Genomic DNA, 22529 nt, shown 5'->3' with positions numbered 1-22529 from the left:
CGTATTTGGCCTCTTACCATGGTCTAAGAAGGGTAACCAGTGTGCCTTAGTCGTGGTAGACTATGCTACCCATTATCCAGAGGCCTTCCCGTTAAGAGCCCCCACCACTACTAACAAACGACAAACTCCTAGAGTTGTTTTCAAGGGTGGATTTCCCGAAGGAAATCCTCACGCACCAAGGAACCCCCTTTGTATCTATGTTAATGTCACAAATATGTAGATCTCGACATTTCCCATATCAAAACTTCCATATACCATCCGCAAACCGATGGCTTGTGTGAGCGGCATACAAAGTCACTAAAAAGGTTGGGCTAACCTCCTACCACTTGAAGGTCACACCCAAAAAGACACAGCTCTACCGCATTAATCTTCTAAAAAAAAATAGCTAGGCCCGTCTCCCAAAAACGTTTAATCCGCTGCCCCCATAACTAAACGCAATACCACTCTAAACCAACTGGTGGTAAACGAAGACCTGTCTCTGGATCAGAAACAGTCCCTACATGATATCCTTTTCCCCTGCTCTGCCTTGTTCTCAAACCTCTCTGGGAAGACCACCTTCGTTGAACACTATCCCCACCTCTGCCTGGAAAAACGGTGAAACAAAGACCGTACCGCATACTTACTGGCAGTACTTACAAAACGTAAATGGCGTTTTCTCCATTACCGCGCCCAGGGAGCCCCCTGCATGCGCATTATCCGGTAGTCGACAAAGTTCTAGATTTCTCATCTTCGTCGAGCTGCGGTAGTCATAGATTTAAAGATGAAATGGACGACTCCGCTCTGTTTTTCCCTGTGATTCATCTCTCCAATCTCAGTAGCTTTTCCTTATCGATCCAGACCCAACTGCGGAAAAAAGAATCTGAAGATGGGTACCAAAGGTGGGGCTTCCGGAGGAAGTCTGTTGACGTCACAGAAGGGCACCAGATGGTACTACGTCATTGACGCCCACCAACAAAATTAAAAAAAATAAGGAAAATACTACAATTCTGGGCCCAACCACTAGATGGCGGAATAATGCACAGCACAGTGAATCCAGAAAAGATTCACGCTGCAAAACCCTGGACCTCACAAAAGGATACTGGCAGGTACCCCTTAGACCACAAGACCAAGATAAGACTGCCTTCTCTACACCTACAGGCCTGTATGAATTTACTGTCTTGCCTTTTGGTCTCCACGGGGCCCCTGCCACGTTCCAGAGGCTAATGAACAAGGTACTCTCAGACCACCACACATTTCTCCGCCTATCTTGACGACATTGCTATATACAGTCCAACATGGGAACCGCATAGTCAAAAGGTTCTCCAGGCCATTCAGGCAGCGGGTCTACACATCAACGCCAAAAAGTCACGGGCGGAATTCAGAAAGTAAAAAATCTAGGTTATTTCCTGGAAAATGGCCATATAGAACCACAACAAGAGAAGGTAAAAGCGATCCTAAACACCTCCTTTCCTACCACAACAAAACAAGTTAGGGTTTTTTTTTAGGTCTCCTTGGCTATTACTGAAGATGTATACCCCAATACTCTGAAATAGCTACACCCTTAACTGATCTGTTGAAGAAAGAGGCCAGGGACCTTCTGCATCCTACACCACACACTATAGAGGCTTTTCAAAGCCTGAAGAAGGCTACTCTGTCCGGCCCCATACTTAAGTCCCCCGATTTTTCTAAACCCTTTCTTCTGCAGACACACACCTCTGAAAACGCCCTAGGTGCTGTTCTAGCCCAGACCTCTGACGATGGCACCGAACATCCAATTCTGTTTGTAAGCCAGAAGCTCTATCCTCGAGAACAACGTTGCCCCATTATAGAAAAGGAGTGTCTTGCGATTAAATGGGCTGTAGACAAACTCCGATACTACCTGGAGGGTTCCCACTTCCTCTTGTATACCGATCACGCACCCTTGCTCAGGATGAGCCGGAACAAGGGGAACAATCCCCAGGTCCTACGTTGGTTCCTCTCCCTACAGCCTCTCTCTTCTGAGGTCCAGCATCGGGAGGGCCTTGACAATGGGACCGCGGACTTCCTCTCACGCATTCCCCTGTTCCCCAATCAGTAACAGTCTGGGGTTGGTGTGTCACGGGATGCCGCACCAGGAGACAATGGACCAGGAAAGAGACACAGAAGCCTTTCCCCCTTGCCTATCTCCATGTCCTATCCTCGGTTTTCATCCAGCATCCACACTGCAAGACGTGAACTATGCCTATAAGGAACTCGGACTCATGGATCCATTTCCCGTTCATGTGACCAGGTCATATGATCCAATAAGCTCGTACTTCGACGACATGGAAAACGTAAAGAGGTGCTCTACTCCAGGAAACGCGGTGGACGACTTCCAGCCAGAGAACAGGTTCGGAGACGAAGGGCCATCCACAAACTCGCTGGAAGAGAAGGAGGAAAAGCCGCCTCGAGAAGAGGAAACGCCACCGGAATCGGAGTTCCAGAAGACCGCTACGGGGACGATCCAAAAGAGGAGCAGGACCCTATTCGGCGCGGCGAAATCTCCAGCCACGTTCCAGGATGGACGTGGCTAAGCAAGGTACGAGGGCGTTTGGGGAGCGCTTGGGAAACGGGAACCAGGGCTCTCAAGTCACGTCGGGAGGAGGGAGAAGCACAGCGCTCCGAGACAACAGCAACACTGGTGATGGCATCTGGATGAAGTCTCCCCCACACCCTTTTCCATAGTAGTTTACGGACCTTTGGACTCAGTCCCTATGTCGCTCTTTTTGTTTGGTCCCCTTCTGCCGTAAATCTTCGGGAGCCTTACAAATCAGGAAGAAAGAGACGACGCCAGGCTGCTCTCTGCGTGAAAGAGTGAAGACACCGCTCTGTAAAGGAGACCCCTCTATCAATGTTCTCTACTGAGTGAAAGAGAAAACAAGCACATTTTCGTTGTGAGGAAAATAAAAACCCACCTAAACCCTGGAACAGTCTGTCTTGCTTCTCCACCGCGCCACAATATACTGCACTGGTCTTATGCATTGCACTGGGAGCATTCCTTTTTCAGACTCCTTACTTCAGAGTATACAACGCGGTGGATAGATTAGGATTTAATTTAGGGCTGAAAAAAATCTTACCAGGAGCAATGCAATCAAATTTAGTATTACTGGCAGCAATTAGTTAATCATAGGTTTGGTACAAAAATTCACACGTTTAGTGTTCTACTGAGATTTCTTAGACAGTTGGAACTGTAAACAGATGAATATATTTCACATCCACAGCAGTCATCACGTCTTTCGTCCTACTGGACTTTACCAATGCTCATATGCTTCATAAGTCATTGACTCAACATTCAGATTGATAACATTGTTCAAAAATGGTGGCTCAAAGTAGTATTCTCCTGGTACAATCCATGTAAAATAAACCAGTATTTAGTAGCAATTCATATAGGAGGCAAAGAAGAGTTTGCAATCACAGAACTAGGCCTGCGTCTGAAAAGAGCAAGGTAAGAAACAGGGTGAAAGTCTGGATTTAAGCGAGATTAACCAAAACAGTAGACAAGACACCGATAATTAGTCATACCATTGTGTGTGAGATCACTCATCTCGAGTATACACATTGCCGGATATTTTTGCCTATTTGGCATATAGGAAAATACACAAAGCCTCCCACAGGATTAGCATACAACCATGAAGTCTGTGGACAAGATGTTTTAGGACTCACCGTAAATTATCCTCTGACCAGCTCAATTCGTCTTCTAGGTCAATACTCATAGTTTAAACGGCTGTTGGACAAAACAAACACAAAAATAATGAAAAAGCACCACAGGAAAACTGAGTGTGTGTGCAAATGGGTGACTAAGAACATGGAGTACGTTTATCAAAAACTCACAAATGCATGGATGATTACATTGCCACAAACATTTCAAATGCTTCAAAGGCCAGAAATGACCTCACACAGCAAATATCAGTGGCACGATGGTTAATGTCAAGGCCTGCTCTGCTTGCCTTGCTCGAAATGCAGATTATCGGTGAACTGGAGCTGTTTGCAAGTTACTTTGCACTCTTTTCGTGGCTGGGAACAGAAATAGATGCATCTGAAAACGAGCTACTGAATAAAGCTCAGACAGGGAGCAGAACATGAGCAAAATAATCACTTAGAGAGGGTTTGAGAAAGCAACTGTTACTAGGCACTTCACACCAGGGATCGACAACTTCACACCAGTGTTGTTCTTATTTGAGACATTGTTTAGGTGTAATACGGGTTAGAGTGATTAGATCTGGGTAAACCAGGAGAATATTTATTTCAAGTTCATGCTTTCATTGAGTGTGTTAAGGCAGATGTTATTCAAGCGCTGTCGTGAGCTCCTCTAATGTTCCTCACAGCACTCCAAGACACAGCAGTTCTAGCAGTGTCCATACACACCCACCCTCCCCAATCTACAACAAAGACGACACTAAAGAGGCCCATCCATCGGCAGCTCAACACTCGGACCTAGAGTCTGTAACCAGTGCAGGAAATAATGCAGACTTCCAGGACACACTGAATTCCGTGCAGCCACTTCTCAATTATATAGCAAGAAATAGAAGGTTAGCATGCTTATATCAAAACTATAACATACTAAAAGCAGGCAGTGGTCTAAAGGCTGTTTAAGACAGTGGAAAAATGAACCATAAGCTCTAACCTGGAGAAAGAAACTTTAAGAAACCTATCAGACTAGAAGAAGCAAGTATTGAATTATGGCTCCAAAAGGACAATTAAGAAAAGGAAGGCTAGGGACAAGAGAAGCTTCAATAGTTGTGGTTCTTTTAGAACTTCCACACAATCAAACGAGTAAAAAATGAACATCAAAGCAAAACTGTTACAATTGTAGATCCTCCATCGAGACCGTACATTGCATGAAGTAGTTTTGGGTGACATCAAGTCTGACATGCAGTATCCCTCAACAGCAGACGGCGCTTGCGCTGTCTGAGGTTCCAGATTACTCACAAGAGGCAATGTGATTTGTAGGAAATCACAACAGAAATGGCCTCATTAACGTTTGTGCTACAAGCCTGATCATGAAACTAGCATTTAGCTCGAACAGTTGTAAATCCCCCCCAAAAAAGAAATCCAAACAGCCTCCAACAGGAGAACATTGCCCGTAGTCCGCTCACGTGCAGCATGGCACCAGTGTTAACGATTTGAGGTCATGAGTGAGTTATGCTCACGAAGGCAGCATGTTCATCTCTCACTCCATGCTTTCCCTCATAAAACATGGCACGGGCACGTCTGCACTTAAGGGCCAGTCCAAAGCTACCTTTCAGCTATCGGCTTGCACCCTCATAATGCTTTACAAATCAGCAGCTACAGTACAAGAAATGAGAGCACAAGTAATACGCTCCAACAGACCTAATCAGGAAAGTCTCAACACAGTGAGAGGTGGAAGCAGATATCTGCTAACAAGATAGAAAGCACCAGAGACTAGAAGTCAACTGGCACAGGCGTAAATGACTAAACCGAAGACTGATAAACTACACATTCACTGCAGGACAGACTTCCCTCAAAAGATACTGAAGAACCGTGTCAGGCCACGCTTTAATGCTCTAGCAGCCCATACATATCACCCAACCAGTACATGTCCTCCCCAAGATGGTGGAATACACACTGGCAGAGGACTCTAGGCTTCACTGCATCTCGCACCACCCAGATCCTCCCCATCTCCCTCAACAAACCTGCATCGAATTTCCACATGTTCCTCCACCTCTTTTTCTTCTGATATCCTCCTTTCAATAGCTTCTACCCATAACCACCTTCGCCATTTATACCTCTCCAACCACGCTGGCTTCTAATGGCTCACCTCTAGCTTCCTCACAAGCTCTCCTAAACTGTCACATCGCTGTTTCCGCCTACGACCCAACAGACACACAGCTACAACTTCAATTTACCATTCACCTCTACCCAACACATCTTTCGGGAATACCCACCACTGATCATGCATTTTAAGCATTTATTTTACGGAGTTTTATATAGCACAAACTTGACCCGAATCTGGTATCGAAGCGCTTTACATAGCACCAGTTACATTGCATGAGGACACATACATTTGTGTTCGGCATGGGGAGATTAAGTGATTTGCCCAGAATCACAGGATGTTCAGCGTCAAGCATTCCAAGATCAATGAAGAAAACTCACCTAAATATTCACAGCCTGATCATTGACAATTGCCAGAGCATCACTGAAGCCTGGCTAGGAAATGTGGCAGGCCCACATCTTGACAACACCACACCGCTGGATCAAATTCAGAGACAAAACTATCAAAGAAAGAGCAGCAGAGGTGCAGCGGTAGTCCTCAAACTCCTCATCAATCACTTCCTTTCAAGATTTTTCAGCTAAGGAACAAAAAGTTACTTTGTCCAACCTTCAGGTGCTCCCCTCCACTGATCTACAGTCTTTCAATGTACCCAGATGGATTGCACAACACCGTCCTGACATTTCTATCCGTGACAGAAACTTTTGAAATGTGGGTAATTAGTTAGTTCAAACACCCAGGTCGGTTTTAAGCTGTATACTCCTTTTTGGATCTAGAAGCACTGAGCGTTCTCCTACTGGTCTCTGGTGCTACGTGCAGCTACAAACTCGCTCTAATCAATCTTTGCAAAGCCAGTATAAATGCCCCCATTGTGAGAAGTTGGCCTGATATATGCTGTCCACTAGTTCTAGTGAGCACCTTGCATCAGTCCAAACAACCCCTTATGGTAATAGGTTAAAGACAACCTTATGTGAAAGCTATCCTAGTGGTAGCTATGGAGAGCAGCCTTCAGGCTAAGTCTTGAAGGAATGTAAAGCAGCTTGTTTTACCAGTCTATAATCTCTTGAATGATCAAATGAAAAGACAACCACACCAGGTATATATTTAAAATATATGTATTTAGTATAAAACACACTCCTCTAGTCTCTTTATGAGACTGGAGTTTGAAGTACTTACTTTACAAGTCAGCAATAGCACAAATACACTTTTGGGCCCTGGGGGCGTACCAAACCATATACCAAAAGAGTGGTATAAGAACCACGACTGGAATAGACACTAGGCCTAGAGCCTGTAGAGTCGCTGGGACCCCAAGGAACCACCCAAGGTAGTGACACAGGGGACCCACAGGGACTGTATGCAGTGTGTAAACACAACCACGGGTTCCCGTTATCTTCTATGGGCAATGTCGCGGTTGGAAATTTAAAGATTAGGAACACTTCTAATCGAGTCAGGACCAAACCCTTTTGGACTTAAGAAGTTCTAGGGCCAGCACCCACGGGAGCACCGGAGTACTCAAGTTAGCGTCGTCGATTTCAATGGAAGCCTGCAAAGAACTGCTGCTGGCGTGAGGAGAAGTGTCTGAAGAGATCCAAGCCTGGATCTGGGATGGAAGGAACCTGAAAGCAGAGGGGACAGAGTCTGGGTCACTAGCCAGTGACCGAGGGCAGGATGGACCAATGCCCACAGATGTCGGGTGCTTCAGGTGAGTTGATGGATGTCTTGACTCTTCAGCCACGAGGTCCAGGAGGCGTCGACGAAGTCCACGAGCCGGATTCGAGCTGTCCCACGAAGTCTGTCGAGTGCTGCGGTATCAGGGACCAGATTGGACCCAACAAGCCTTGGCAACGGCAAGCCGCAGGAATTCAGAGAAAGGACTGCGGTGCAGACCAGCAAGGTCTGAGGGACTCACCCAGCGAGGGTAAGTCAGGGCACGTCTGGAGCAACCAGGAAAGCATAAGTAGAAGAGGAGTTGCCTTCGTGGGGACCTGCTAGCCAACGGGCTAGTGATCGCGAAGGAGCCTAGAGCGGTCACACTTGAAACTGGCCCACAGGTCACTCGTGGAGTGGAGGCCAGCAATCTTCGGGGCAGGAGATGCTCAAGGCTGGGGCTACTCGGAGCCCAAAGCACAACTTCGAGGAAGCCTAGGAAGATGCTGTTGCTGCAAGAGATCATGGTGTCCAGGGGTCACGGTTCCACGATAGCCACGGGCCTCAGCTTTGCTGTGGACTCAGGGTAGCCTCGGGGAAGTCTGGAAATCCACCCCTGGTGATGCAAAGACTTCGGCGTCCGGCGGGAGCTTCAGCGATCCAGACCAGTCAGTTGCTTCTTTGGTGCCTGCCACGCAGGGGAGAAACTCCTTGACCCCAAGGGAGATTTCTTCAGTCTTCTAGTAGTGATAGAAAGTCGAAGGTCCAGGATATATGTTGCAGAAGTTCGTCCAGGGTAATCTAAAGTCCTAGGGACTGGATTCCTATACTTATATGAAGTTAAGGGGATGGACTAACTCTAAGGCCCCACCTATGGGTGGGCTTGGAAAGAGGGGTGGTTACACCCATTTCCTTTGTCCAGTTTCGCGCCAGAGCAGGTAGCCCCTGCAACCGGTTTGAACTGGACTATGCACAGGGACACCAAGTGTGCCGCCAGTGCAGGACTTCAAAGCACCAGAGAGTGCTCCTGCCCAGCCCCAATACACATCTGCCTGTCTGGGGAGGTGGTTACACCGCCCTTCGACAGGAATCCTACTGTCCAGGCCTCCCCTGCCGGAGTTTCGAGGCATCCATTTTGTGATGCCAGGGCTCAGGAAAGTCCTACCGGGGTTAGCCAGTGTGAACATGTCTCACCCTCTAGAAGGGTGGAATGCTACCCCCGCCACCAGAACCAGCGGGGGGGGGGGGGGGTAGTTTTCCAAAGCGTTTGACACCACACACAACATGTTTTGATGCAGCCATTCCAAAGTTAGCATTTACCGCGAGGTTATATTGCACTCAAGAGTATATGGTATGGCTGTATCAGAGATAGAGAATTCAGAAGTGAAGACCTATTTATAAATTTACAAGTTATAATGGGCAGGCTCTACTTCACACGTTCAAAACCAAGTAGAATGCACTACCAAAGAAGGCACACCCAGCTTCAGAGAGCACAACACAACCTCTCACCTTCAACAACTAAACAAGCAGCGTGGAAAACTACCCTGCTAAATCTCAGCCCACATGCTGTCACATACGTACATGGAATCTCCCTGCAACTGTCCACTCTTCTTTATTTTTCTATTGAAGTAGGCTTCAGAACATACAAAATGGCACAACCAGAATCAGGTTTTGGTTTGCACAGAAAATATTTGACACATTTCAGCCAATACAAGTCCAACGATAGACGGCTCCACAGTAGGCAAGTCCAACGTGCACCCAATGGACACTATGTGGGCCCCTAGCTATTGAGTGTGGTATGCAAGGCTTTTTTTTAATTACTCTTGGTATGTCCAGGCTGATGGTCAGTTGAAAGAAAGACCACCCACACCTGCTTAAGAGGCTTTTGCGTAGGGCTGCAAAAGACAGGACCCACCCCAACCAACTAGATAGCTACTATGCCGCTCGTCACGTCCGGATCACTATACCTTAAAGCTCTTTGCCATTTTGTCAGGGATTATACTTTTAACTTCGGCATTGATACCCTAGAGCAGAGTTCTCCTAAGCTAAATATTTTTAAGTCAGGCCCCCCTCCAAAACTTTATGGCAAGGACAGGAAAATCTGGAGGAGCAGGGCTGAGCACAGAGGTTTGACACCATTTTAGGGATACTTTTTCTGCAGCTCATAATCCACAGTAATGTGAAACTTATTAGTAAATGCTTGAAAAAAAAAAACAGAAATTGACCAACAAATACTACTCCCCATAGTTGGGGGAGTTGTGAGCCCCTCACACTCCTGGTCCCCAGTACAACACCAAATGCTTCACTAATGATATATGCATTCCTTAGTAGCAGGCGGTCACATGTTCCTCTTTCACCCCTTTCCCCACTGTGCCTGGCCATCACTCCAGTCTTGACACAGGATCTCTATACCTTTCAGAAAGAATAGCTCCCACATGGTGTCCCTTCTGCAGCAAGGGATCCCTATGCACTAATGTTAGCAAGGAATATGAGCCCTGATGTCTCTTTTGCAAAGACACCCATGTAACGAACCCTTGATGCAAAGTAATTCAAGGCAGCATGTAGTAAGACTGTTACTTTGGGGAACCATCCAATGCAAATCCTGACTTGCTTTGGATAGTAAATCCCAAGAAAACACTTTGCATCAGGTTTGCATCCCAAAAGTAACACAAACCTGTTGCAAAGCATTAGTAAATCTCGTCCCTACAGTGGTGCTGCGCAGCCTTGTATTACATTTGGGTACAATCTAGTACAAATTGTGATTTGCACTGGATGGTTAATACCAATACACTTTGCGTTAGGTTTGTTTAAAAAAGTAACACAAACTTTTCGCAAAGTCTTCGTAAATCTGAGCCTAAATCTTTGCGGCAGCCTGTCTTATGCTGTGTGTAGTAAAATTTTAAAATAATGACACTCACAGTGCTTCCTGCCAAAAAAGCGACCATGTAGCATTATAAAACAAAATCACTATTCCCCACTGCACCAAGCAGGATTTAATTCTGACTCTCTCACTCACACACAAACATCTGCAGCAATTGCATTAACCAACTGAGATGTCATCCTTTAGGAGTGCCCTTCCCACTAATTAATGTGTGTAATATTTTAAATGCAGTTAACGCAAAGTTGTGGAAAAAAACTGTTAAAACCCCCTACTGAATATTTTTTTGTTCTTTGTAGGCCTGTAATTGACCCTGACAACACACCGACTGACCTCTGCCCCATGCCAATTAAAATCATAGTTCCCATGCTTTTTTTATAGCCCTTTGGCTGAGTGTAAATGAAGATAGCCTTGAAACAGGACAAATAAATGAATACGTTCGCGCTTCCGAGCCATCTTCATTTGCACTTCTTTTCTGAGACATTTGCGCCCCCCTGAGAATGCCGCCATGGACTCCCGGAGGTGGCGGCGGCAGGATGGGGGGGGGAGGGGCGCCCACAGTTTGCAGACGTCTGCCCTAGAGGCTTTATTCATACCTCAACTAGTTAAGATCTTTTAACTATTTGTACTTTGCATTTTGACCTAAAACTTATGCGATCTGCTTTGTTTTCGTTATATTGAAGAATTTACGCATACTGCTACATAAAGATTCTGATGTCGGTGTGTTTTGTATTCGCGTAATCTGTAATATACATACTATCCATCTAATTGGGATTTTTTGAACTTCGTATTCCTTTGGTTCCATTGTTCCGAAACTTTGATTGATTCCTAGCCCTGAAGAAGTTCCTGTGGCAAAAGGAACGAAACGCATTGGTTGTTTGCCGTTTCTTAAATGATCTCATGAATAAAAGAAGAATTTTGGAATATATTTGCTCATTTGGACTTATTATTATTGAGTGCACCTTCCTTTGTGCAAAATTCTTTTTATTATAAAGGAGCGCCTGGTGGATCATCTGGCAAATTGATGGAATTTGGCAAACGAACTGATTTTTAAATAATTGTTTTTCGGCAGACAAATTTCCAGGTCACGCTCATTTGCTCTCCTGCTTACCATTTGATTGGCATTTCTAGAGTTGCATTTTGATTTCTTTGATAAGTTAGATTTTTATTTTTACAATATCCTGATCTTGTGTAACTTGACAGTTAATTGTTCGTAGAGATTTTGCGTCTCTGTTCCTATAAAGAGGTGCAAATGATTAGACCAGGTTTGTGGCCTAATGTTCAGCTGTAGGTTCCTTGGAGGGCCCTCGCAGCCCCAGCTTATTTCCCACAATTTCTAGATGTTATCGAGTCATATAGAGCTCACCAAAGTTTCCGTCCAATCCATTTTTCTTTTTAAATTTTATTAACTATTTGTACTGCTTTCGAGAATCATTGACTTATCAGATAGGTGTCGATTTTCAAAGCTGTCCATGCTCTTTAGGCACCAAGCACTGTACCACTCCAGGAAATCTGATTGTTTAATAGGTGAAGCTTAACGCAGCTGCCTCTGCCAGTAAATATTTGAAATCTTCCAAGTTCGATATTGTCATTGTTTAACGTTACATTGATAGCTAAGGCAAGCAGGGCTACCCATTTAGAACTGGAAGTAAATATCCTTGGATCACATATTTTGACTGGATCGACAATGTTCTTTCTATTTGCTTTTAGAGCTATGTTTTGGATATCCATAATGTTTTGGTGATCAGAAAAGCTTGGGTGCAAATGACCTATGATCAGAAATAGAGTGTCATGGTCACTTTGTTTTCTCTTTCAAGACCTTCCATATCGGCGACTAGCTGCCATGCTGCGACGCTGATTGCGATGTTACAGATTACACTGTTTCCAGATCTAAATGTAGGTTTTAGAAGGTCATCTGATGGTGTGGACATAATCCCCCCTTCGACCAAGATTTCAAAAATAGCTTCACCTTTCCTTGTATGAGAGCAAAACCCCTTTGGTTATTGAAGGGATTCATCTGGTGTCATCTTCATCCTTAAGTATCAAGACCAACAAGAGGGCACAATTTAGAATACAAATCGCCACAAACTAACACGCATTCCTTTATGGTGGGCCAGCTACTTCCATTAGTATTTGGGGGGGGGGGGGGGGGGTTACTGTTCGAGGCTCTGCGATCCTTACCGCCATTATTTGTTCTTTGAATGGTTGTTCGTCTGCTTTATTCTGAACGCAACCTTTCGGGGAGAAATATACGTTCAGAATTTTTAGAGACCACTCCATGTTTCTTAAGCTCCACAGATCATATGCTCTCGCTCGTTATTATGTGTGTTACTTCTACATTGCTTGCCAAGGCATTTCTTACCCAGGTGACCAAAACAACAGTGAGTCTACCCATTTGTGATTTTTTTTTGTACGGGAACATCGTGGTTTGATAACCGTCTAGATCAAGAATATCAAGAACCCAAGTTTCTTGCAAGCAACATATATCCTGTTTCATGAAAGCCAAACAGTCATTGTCCATTATAGGCCTTAAGCCAACAACATTCCAACTCAATATTTTTAGGCATTTTACTGTACCGTTTGCAGAGGTGAGGAGACTGATTTTATCCTAGAGGCAAATTGCATAACTGTGAGAAAGTGGCTCTGTATATACTGTTCCCTAATAGGTACAGGGTGTACAGAGTCCACAGTCCCCCAGAGGCTGATAGAGGTCAAAGTTAGGTATGACCTTACTCTCAAAAGTGGTAGCTTGGTCGAGCAGTAAGGCAGTACCAGAGGACAGTGTAAAGCATTTATTGTACACACTCAGTCAGCAAATGGTTTCACACACTCAATAACTGAACTCTAGGCCAATGATTTGTATATATAAAATATATGCTTGTTTTATTTTTAGAACCACAAGGGGATAAAAATATACTTTCTCAGAATGAGAGGTTGAATATAAATACTTTTGTTTCAAGCAATAAATTTGTAAAACAGTCACAGTTGGTTGTAATAAACAATCCTATTTCCTAAACATAACAATGCATTGAGCTCAATGGTAAATTCAGGTTATTTGTAATAAATTACTTTTCAGATTACTTTTGGAATTCCAGGTCTGGATCCTAGAACCAGCCTGGGGTCAGTATTCAGAATCAAGTGAGGAAAGTCGACTTAATAACTGTGAGGATTTTTAGATAATATTTAGCTATTTCAAAAGTTAGCACTTAGAAAATATTTCACAGAAAACATTCAATGGATCTCTATGGCAAGAAATTCAAATTGCAGGTAGAGTACTTTATCGTTACTTTAGTAATCCAGGACTGGGTGCCTAGACCCAGGACTGGGGTCCTTATCAAAAGCAGGTAAGTAATTTCGTTTGCAGAAATGGTACGATTTTAAAAGAATATTTCAAATTTGCAAAAGTAGACACTTAGAAGAAATTTCACAGAAAAGCAGACAATGGTTTCCTATGGGAGAAAAATGAGTTAGAAGTAAGTATAGTTGTGAACACTTTTCAGAGTCAGGGCTGGGCACCAAGATCCAGCACTGGGAGCTCACCTAGGAGCAGGTGAGTAAATTCGTTTTTGTCACTTGGCTGATTTTTGGTGAATTTTTGCAGTTTTGAAAAGTTCACACTTAGAAGATTTTTGAAGAAAAAGCCAGTCAATGTTACCCTATGAGAAAAATGAAGTTAGCGGTTTAAGGGTAAGTACTCGACTGGTAATGTTGAAATTCCGGGCATGGACTCAGGGGTCCCCCAGTGTCAGGTAAGCACAGTTGGTTCACCCTCAGCGGTTTCAGGACGGCCGGGTGCAGAGAGAGTTGGGCCCAATGTTATCCTATGAGGGATAGGGGGGCCTTGGTTGGTGGCTGCTGTCTGGCAAGCCACGCGGCTGTGGGAGCTGGGCTCCTGGTCACTTACTCAGGGCAAGTGGGGAAGTAGGTTAGAGTAGAGAGGGCACTGCCAGGGCCACTCGGGCGGCTGGGTGCAGGGTGCTTTTGAGCCTTAGGGCGCTCAATGGAAATCAATGGGAATGTTCCGGTTTGGAAAGAGGCTGCAGGCTCGGGGACGAGGATGTTTCAGGTGCCACCACCACTTCGAGAGGTAAGTTGGGTAGTTGTAGGTTAGGTGGGTACCCCGGGATTGGGCACAGGGGGTCGCAGGGCGCCGGGTGCAGGGGTGCCTTTTGACGTCGGGAATCTTACCCTCTGGTTGATCGCGGTTGGGGTGGCACTTGGTTCTGAGGCTGCAGGCTTCTTCCGGGATGTCGAGGGGGGTCCTTGGGTGCCGGACTCGGGGTCACAGTCGCCGTGGGGTCGTCCTCAGGGTCTTTGTCCACTCCGGCACTGGCCAGGCTTGGCTGGTGCAGAGTGTGTTAGGTCCGCGGTCCCGGGCTGGTGCCAGGGATAGCAAGTAGGTTTCTTGAGTAGAGCCTCTACTCGTGGGAGTCCCAGGGGCTTAGAGCTAAAGGGTAGCCAGGTCCTCCGGGGTTGGTGAGGTTGCTGGCCACGTGGGATGCCGCGCTGGTGCAGGTTCGAGAGTCGACAGGCCGGTAGGGCTGGGGCCAAAGCAGTTGGTGTCTTCTTCTCTTTTTAGCAGCTGCAGGGCAGGTCTTTGTTCTTCTTGCTCTTCTTGTCGTTTTTCTATCTGGAATCTGGGGAAGGAAGGTTCAGGGGGCCCCTAAATACTAGATTTAGGGGCGTTACAGGTAGGTGAAGGCCAGGGACCAATGGGTCCTTGTCCTGGGGTGGGTACACCCCCTATCCTGCCTCTCTCCTGTGGGAGGGGGGCAGTAGCCTAATCCTGATAGGGTAGGGCCTCCCATCTTCAAGATGGCGAGAGCCCGGAGATGTGCTTCACCTCGCCTCCCCCACCTGAGGGGTGGGGTGGGCAGGCTGGCACATCCCCTGTCCTTGTATGGGGTTTCCGGCCAAGCTTCCCGCCAGAGTGGGGGGTTGCAGTGGCCTGGGGAAACTCCAACTGGCGGCATGCCTTTGAAGCTTCCCTTTGCTCATCCTGGGGGAGGAGATTTCTCACCTCACCCAGGATGTGCATTGTTGCAGGCCCGGGAGAGCAGGGGCTCTCCCACCCAGGGGTCCAGCAACGTGTCTGTTGTGTGGCAGCCTGGGCAGCCTCAGAGCAGACGTGGATTGCAAGTTAGCTGTAAGGGGGCATCTTCTAAGATGCCCTCTGGGGTGCTTAGTACATTAAATCCCACACTGGCATCAGTGTGGGTTCAATGTGCTGAGAAGTTTGATACCAAACTTCCCAGGCTTCAGTGTTGCCAGTATGGTGCTGTGGAGCTCGTGTTTGACAAGCTCTCAGCACCATGTATCCTTAAATGACAGCACTGCACTTACAGTGCCCAGGAATGGACCCGGGTACTGTAGGGGCACAGGGCTCCTGCTCCTGTGCCCACACCATAGGCGTAATGCACCCAGCTAGAGGGGTGGCTGGCATATGCCTTGGCAGTGTAGGTGATGGGCATGGTACACAGTGATGTGTGCCATGTCGACTCTTTGTTTTGTCCTGCACCCAGACACTCAGCCTGCAAGGGCAGTGTGTGTGTGTAAGGGTACAGGGCCTCTGAGGGTGGCACAAGGAGTGCTGCAGCCCTTAGAGGCCTTCCCTGGTCACAAGGCCCTGGGTACCTAGGGTACCATTTACTAGGGGCTGACATGTGGCTAGGGTTTGCCAATTTGGAGGTTGTGTGGTTTAAGGAAGGAACATAGGCCCTGGGCACCTGATTGGCAGGAACCCAGGGTACACTCAATCGAAGTACATTCAGCAATTTAGCAAAAAGTGGGGGCATACCATGCAAGAAAGATGGCACTTTCTCACAATAACTGAACCGATAGTGAGGGTCTTTTCAATGGTAAGAGCTTACAGATTTGATTTGTGAAGAGGTTAGCTATTCTATTACCACTATTGAAGATGCCAAATGTTTCTCCAAGGAACTGTAGCCAAGACAGAATTTCAAATCGGAAACTGCAGCTCGCCTACGGAATAGTCTAGTAGAACCCACTGCTGCCTTCAGAGTCAGATTTATTCTTTGATTTAACGATTGATCGTTTACTAGTGAGTTAGTCCTTGGTTACTCTAGAAAGATGCTAGAGTAAGATTCAATTTTTTCGCGAATCTACATGGGCAGCCCATGCTTTCAGCTTATTCGCATGAGAAAGTTTCCTTAGTTACTTTTGGGCTTGACCCACTAAAATGTGTAGATTCCTTGCCACCATTCTTACTAGCTAAAATAAAAGTTACAGCTTTCGGCTCATTTGAGCTTTCATTTTGTAAGCACGGCAATGTGTTTATAAGTCGCAGGACATTGCATCTATAGAAGATGTTGTGATTCCCACATGAAGCATACTCAGTAATGAATATGATTGACAACTGCTCTTTGGCAATATTCATACCTCCAAGATTTGTTGGTATAACCTAGGCCCAATGCTCACTTAGTTCATCCCAATTATCCATTGCTGGAGCTTGTTCCTTGTCATGCATAGTGCTTGTTTTTGCCTGAAGGTATACATGATCACTTGCGTCCAAGCCGTTTGTCAGGATGTTTGCAATGCCTCTGGTTGCGCCATGGGATGCCCCATGTATGGCTTTCTAGAATGCTTAGTTTCACTAGCTCTCAACTAGCTACATGATGCAGCAGGGTTCCGCCATCGGGTTTCCTTGGTTGCCGCTTGCTGTTCTCCATCAAAGAATGAATGTAGTTTTCATTTACTATTTCACCAGTTGGAGGCTGAGTTTAGGGAAGTTGGTTTCAATGGCTTGAATAATTCATGTTGGTTCCATTCCTGGTGGAGAGTTTGTGGGCTCAGCAGAGGGTGAGCGTTCTCAAATTTTAATTTCCAGCCTGGGTGGAGAATTGTACCAAAGCCCAATCCGGACAAGGCTTATATGAGAACGAAGGGTAAATGATTTGCTACACAGCAAACCTGGAATATGATTCTCAAAAGAATCAGTTTGAAAAAGTTATACTGCTTAAGATAATTGCTTGGTGACCTTTCCTGCTTCTGCACAATTGGAAACTTAAGTTGATCGAATAATGGCTTGAGAAGACTGCGGACATTGTGTTACGGAGGATAAGAGGGATAAAGGACTGGATCTTTTCCCTCCACCTGATCAATGTTTCCTGGACAATTATCCTTTAACTTCCACTCCCTCCCCCACTTCCTTAATGACTTTTTGATAGTAGCAGATTTTGCCACAGCTTTAGGGATGTGAAGTTTCCTGGATCTTCGACTGAGTCCCCTGTCTGCAGAGGACAATTCAGCTGGATGGAGGCATTTTGCATGGGGAATGGAACCGTAGGTGTTAATATTGAACAGGCAGATGCTAATCCTTAGCAGTTAGTTAAATTGATTGACAGATTTTCCTACAAACTTCTATAATGTCATTTATCACCTATGAAACTTGCAACAGCTTTTCTAGAAGAGGGGTACAGTTCTGATTTTCTGTTAAAATTTTGTTTTAGCTGTGATTTCTTTTTTACCAGTTCTTCAACTACGGCCCACCTGCAATCAATAGTTACTATAGCAGTTGTAGGTCTGCAGTGTAATTGCATCAGCAATTGTATCCAAGGTATTGCACATAACCTTTGTGATCTTAAGTATCGGTTGATTTCAATGGTAGGTCTTTAAATTTTGATCTTCAGGTGGAACAAATGTGTTGCAAACCATGTATATCAGTTGTCTTTTATTGGGTAGGTTGGAGTTATTCAATATTATAAAATTGTAAATTGATACTTGTATAGCGCACTACTCACCCGCAAGGGTCTCAAGGCGCTTGTACGAATACCGCTGTGGAACCCATCCTGGCTTTCCCTGTGAGGCGTCCACTCCTGGGCACCCCCAAGGTGGAGGCCAGGCATCCTTAGCGTTGTGGGGGGCCGTTGTGGAGATTAAGCAAGCTATTGCCCAGAGTTGCAGAGTGCGACTCCATGATTGGAATAGGCACAGAGGCGAGAATTATCATGTCCGTGGAATTTTTGAGCCCAAGACCCGCCGAGGCGGGGAATTGAACCCTGGTCCCGGGCTAGACCTCTGCATCAGGGTCTGCCGCCCAAATCATTGAGCCACACTTCCATTTGTGATCCTGTCCCTCTGCTTCCTAAACTAAGTTGCACGTTTGGCATATAAAGAGGATCCCAAGCACTGTACACTACCAACAAGGAAGGCGTTTATATTTTTCGTTTTTTGGAGACTAGCTTAGTGGTATATGTATTGGGAATTTTTGGCGGGATGCAGCTGGCAGCATATCGATTGATTTTCAATGTCGGGGTGCAATCCTGTAGCCGATATTAAAAACAGGCGACTTTAAGGATACTGAGGTGCCTTCACACGTCACTCAGGCTGGTCCGCTTCTGCGGATACTGAGGCCCGCTTAATGCTACGTACCCTAAGCAGCAGCACACCTTCAGGTCGTAATACTCCCTTTTCAGGAAAATAACAGATTTGGTCAAAAACAATCAAACATGTCAAGCACTTGGGCAGAGCAGGAAACAGGCTGCCGGTAGGTAGTAGATTTACCAGATATGCCATTACAAAATCAATAGCATGCTGCATGGAGTTGGACGATGGGCTGAACAAGGGGTCTGGCTGAATGCACCCAATACCCCCAACCCCCTTGCTGGCCGCAGACCACCTCTCACATTGCCGCAAATGGAGTTTAGCATATTTGTCTGCACTGCCTCATCCTGCAGTGCGACCCCCGGTGGTGTACGTTCATGCACTGTGAGGTAGGTCGATGTATCAGCACAATAAAGCACCAAGCAGTAATGCCACAAGTGAGGGAACAGGTGAGCAGACAGACAGGTCAGCGTTACGTGGGAAGGAAAGACCCGAATACCAGATGATCCAAGCGTGAGTGGTGTGTGGAAGCTACTTCTGCCTGAAGCAACAGTCTCTCAAGACTCCTGCAGCTCCCGATCTCTCGCAGCCAAGCGGGTCTAAGGTCGACAAGCTGAGCATTGTACCGCATGGGCGGAACCAAATTATCCTGCAGGTTCCAGTGACCGAGGGAAACCCAGAAGTCTCTCCCCCCCCTCCCCCTCCCCCCCGAAGTGCACCAAATTCAAAACTCGCATACATACAAAGCCCAACACGAACCTGGAGCAGCATACCCAGACAGCCTGCAGACATGTTCGATCTGCTTCACACTCGCTACCACCACCTGCATTCATAGGAACAGGAGGTCGCTCGTTCTCCGACATCACACCCAAAACATGGAAGCACCTCCCTTAAAACTGGAGGCGCCTCCTCATTTCTTGTGTTCCCGAAGAGGCTGAGGACCCGTTTCTTCGAGTAACACGCAGGTACCACATGCCTACACACCTGCTCAAGTGCATGGCTACTCTCATGGCTGATTACTGAGCTATAGAAATCATCATAACAGTTCATGAACTGAATGTTAAACTGCTGATCTCTGCTCTACTGCAATAACCAGTACCATGCGCTTCACCGTTCATGTCCTGGAAGGGTATCTGCTAATGTGCCCTATTCATGTACAAGCAGTACCAACTGCTTCACCGTTGGACTTTACACTGCCTACGAATACAAGACTCATATTTAATATATTGGTGTGCTCCAGACAAATCCCGCTTATGGCACTTAGCCATCTGACAAGATCTGCAGCTTTGGGAAGTTTTAGGTGCCTAAGCTGTTGAATGTTCGAGGCTCGGATATGCGTCTGCCCTCCCCAGGGTGAAGTCCAGAAGGAGCCCGGTGCGAGTGTCACGCACCCGTGGGATTGGGGCAGCATGTTATCATTGGATGGGGTGCAGCTCCTCCGGAGGGGGTAATACCCTGAAGGCTGGAGGGCTCCTGAAATGTGGAAGGTCTACGGACGAGGGGGCAGTGGACCTGTGGAGGGCGGGGGGCAGTGGACCTGTGGAAGAGGGGGGAGCAGTGGACCTGTGGAGGAGGGGGGGGGGCAGTGGACCTGTGGAGGAGGGGGGGGGGGGCAGTGGACCTGTGGAAGAGGGGGGAGCAGTGGACCTGTGGAAGAGGGGGGGGGGCAGTGGACCTGTGGAAGAGGGGGGAGCAGTGGACCTGTGGAAGAGGGGGGAGCAGTGGACCTGTGGAAGAGGGGGGAGCAGTGGACCTGTGGAAGAGGGGGGAGCAGTGGACCTGTGGAAGAGGGGGGAGCAGTGGACCTGTGGAAGAGGGGGGAGCAGTGGACCTGTGGAAGAGGGGGGGCAGTGGACCTGTGGAGGAGGGGGGGGGCAGTGGACCTGTGGAGGAGGGGGGGGGGGCAGTGGACCTGTGGAGGAGGGGGGGGGCAGTGGACCTGTGGAGTAGGGGGGGGGGCAGTGGACCTGTGGAGGAGGGGGGGGGGCAGTGGACCTGTGGAGGAGGGGGGGGGGCAGTGGACCTGTGGAGGGGCAGTGGACCTGTGGAGGAGGGGGGGGGCAGTGGACCTGTGGAGGAGGGGGGGGCAGTGGACCTGTGGAGGAGGGGGGGCAGTGGACCTGTGGGAGAAGGGGGGGGCAGTGGACCTGTGGGAGAAGGGGGGGGGCAGTGGACCTGTGGGAGAAGGGGGGGGGGCAGTGGACCTGTGGGAGAAGGGGGGGGGGCAGTGGACCTGTGGGAGAAGGGGGGGGCAGTGGACCTGTGGGAGAAGGGGGGGGGGCAGTGGACCTGTGGGAGAAGGGGGGGGGCAGTGGACCTGTGGAGGAGGGGGGGGCAGTGGACCTGTGGAGGAGGGGGGGGCAGTGGACCTGTGGAGGAGGGGGGGGGCAGTGGACCTGTGGAGGAGGGGGGGGGCAGTGGACCTGTGGAGGAGGGGGGGGGGGCAGTGGACCTGTGGAGGAGGGGGGCAGTGGACCTGTGGAGGAGGGGGGGGCAGTGGACCTGTGGAGGAGGGGGGGCAGTGGACCTGTGGAGGAGGGGGGGGCAGTGGACCTGTGGAGGAGGGGGGGGCAGTGGACCTGTGGAGGAGGGGGGGGCAGTGGACCTGTGGAGGAGGGGGGGGCAGTGGACCTGTGGAGGAGGGGGGGCAGTGGACCTGTGGAGGAGGGGGGGGCAGTGGACCTGTGGAGGAGGGGGGGGCAGTGGACCTGTGGAGGAGGGGGGGGCAGTGGACCTGTGGAGGAGGGGGGGCAGTGGACCTGTGGAGGAGGGGGGGCAGTGGACCTGTGGAGGAGGGGGGGCAGTGAATGTGAGGAGCCGGCGGGGGGAGTAAGGGTCAAGCTCCGGCGCCGGATGAGGCGAGAGCGGATGGGACTTCCGTCTCTCGTCAGGCTCCTCAGAAGCACCCCGGAGGCGCCCTCCTCTCTGCCGCCGCCCCAGGCTCCCCGCCCGGACAGCCCTGCCCCGGTCGGGCCGCCGCCGGCCAGGCCCAGGGAGCGCGGCTGGGCGCGCCGCGAGCCCCGCCCGTCCCTCAGCGGCTCTAACGGTGCCTCCTCCGCGAGGCCCCGTGACCCCGCCCGGCGCCGGGGAGGCCGGCCCTACCCCGCCGGCCTCCCGTGCCCCCGCGGCCGCTCACCTCACGGGCCCCGCCGCCCTCGCTCTCCGCTGTCTCCCGGGGGACGCCGCTCGGGTTGCTGGAGCTCGCGCCGACGAGGAAGGATCCAAAATGGCGGCACTTCCGGCGCAGACCACTGGAGGGAAGCGCAGGGGGCGCCGGACAGGCGCCAGGGCTCCCCCGCAGGCAGAGATGGACGAGTCCGGCAGGAGGCGGGAACTGGAGTGAGGCGCGAGGAGCGCGTGTGGCGGAGGAGAGGAGGGGGGGTCAGAGGGAGGAGAGGGGGGGTCAGAAGGACTGCAGACAGGGGAGGGGCTCAGAGGGAGGGGGGGTCAGAGGGAGGAGAAGAGGGGGTCAGAGGGAGTGCAGACAGGGGAGGGGCCGGAGAGGGGGGTAAGAGGGAGTGCAGACAGGGGAGGCGCCGGAGGGGGGGTTCAGAGGGAGTGCAGAAAGGGGAGGTACCGGAGAGGGGGGGTCAGAGGGAGGAGAGGGGGGGTCAGAAGGACTGCAGACAGGGGAGGGGCTCAGAGGGAGGGGGGTCAGAGGGAGGAGAAGAGGGGGTCAGAGGGAGTGCAGACAGGGGAGAGGCCGGAGGGGGGGTCAGAGGGAGTGCAGACAGGGGAGGGGCTGGAGAGGAGGTGGTCAGAGGGAGTGCAGACAGGGGAGGGGCCGGAGGGGGGGTCAGAGGGAGTAGAGGGGGGTCAGAGGGCCGGAGTGGGGGTCAGAGGGAGGAGAGGGGGGGTCAGAGGGAGTGCAGACAGGGGAGGGGCCGGAGGGGGGGGGGTCAGAGGGAGGAGAGGGGGGGTCAGAGGGAGTGC

At 49.0% G+C, this 22529-nt stretch overlaps 1 protein-coding gene across 7 annotated transcripts in view; it reads right to left on the bottom strand.

Annotated features, from left to right (window-relative positions):
• CELF1 (CUGBP Elav-like family member 1) overlaps nt 1–21940 on the bottom strand; it is a 548902-nt gene extending 526962 nt beyond the window's left edge. For 5 of the 7 annotated variants that reach the window (XM_085646537.1, XM_085646535.1, XM_085646534.1 and 2 more), the window contains exons 1-2: nt 21733–21872; nt 3661–3721 (exon numbers count right to left, since the gene is read on the bottom strand). In XM_085646537.1, coding sequence (XP_085502663.1) covers nt 3661–3710 — 50 coding nt within the window. In that variant the 5' untranslated portion in view covers nt 3711–3721; nt 21733–21872. Of the gene's footprint in view, nt 1–3660; nt 3722–21732 lie in introns of all 7 variants that reach the window. The other 2 variants (XM_085646533.1, XM_085646539.1) reach the window with 2 other exon arrangements.
• Between the last annotated feature and the right edge of the window lie 589 nt (nt 21941–22529).

This window comes from Triturus cristatus, chromosome 3_1, assembly GCF_964204655.1.
Source record: "Triturus cristatus chromosome 3_1, aTriCri1.1, whole genome shotgun sequence".
NCBI classification, from domain to species: domain Eukaryota; kingdom Metazoa; phylum Chordata; class Amphibia; order Caudata; family Salamandridae; genus Triturus; species Triturus cristatus.
This window is presented reverse-complemented; position numbering and strand designations above follow the sequence as displayed.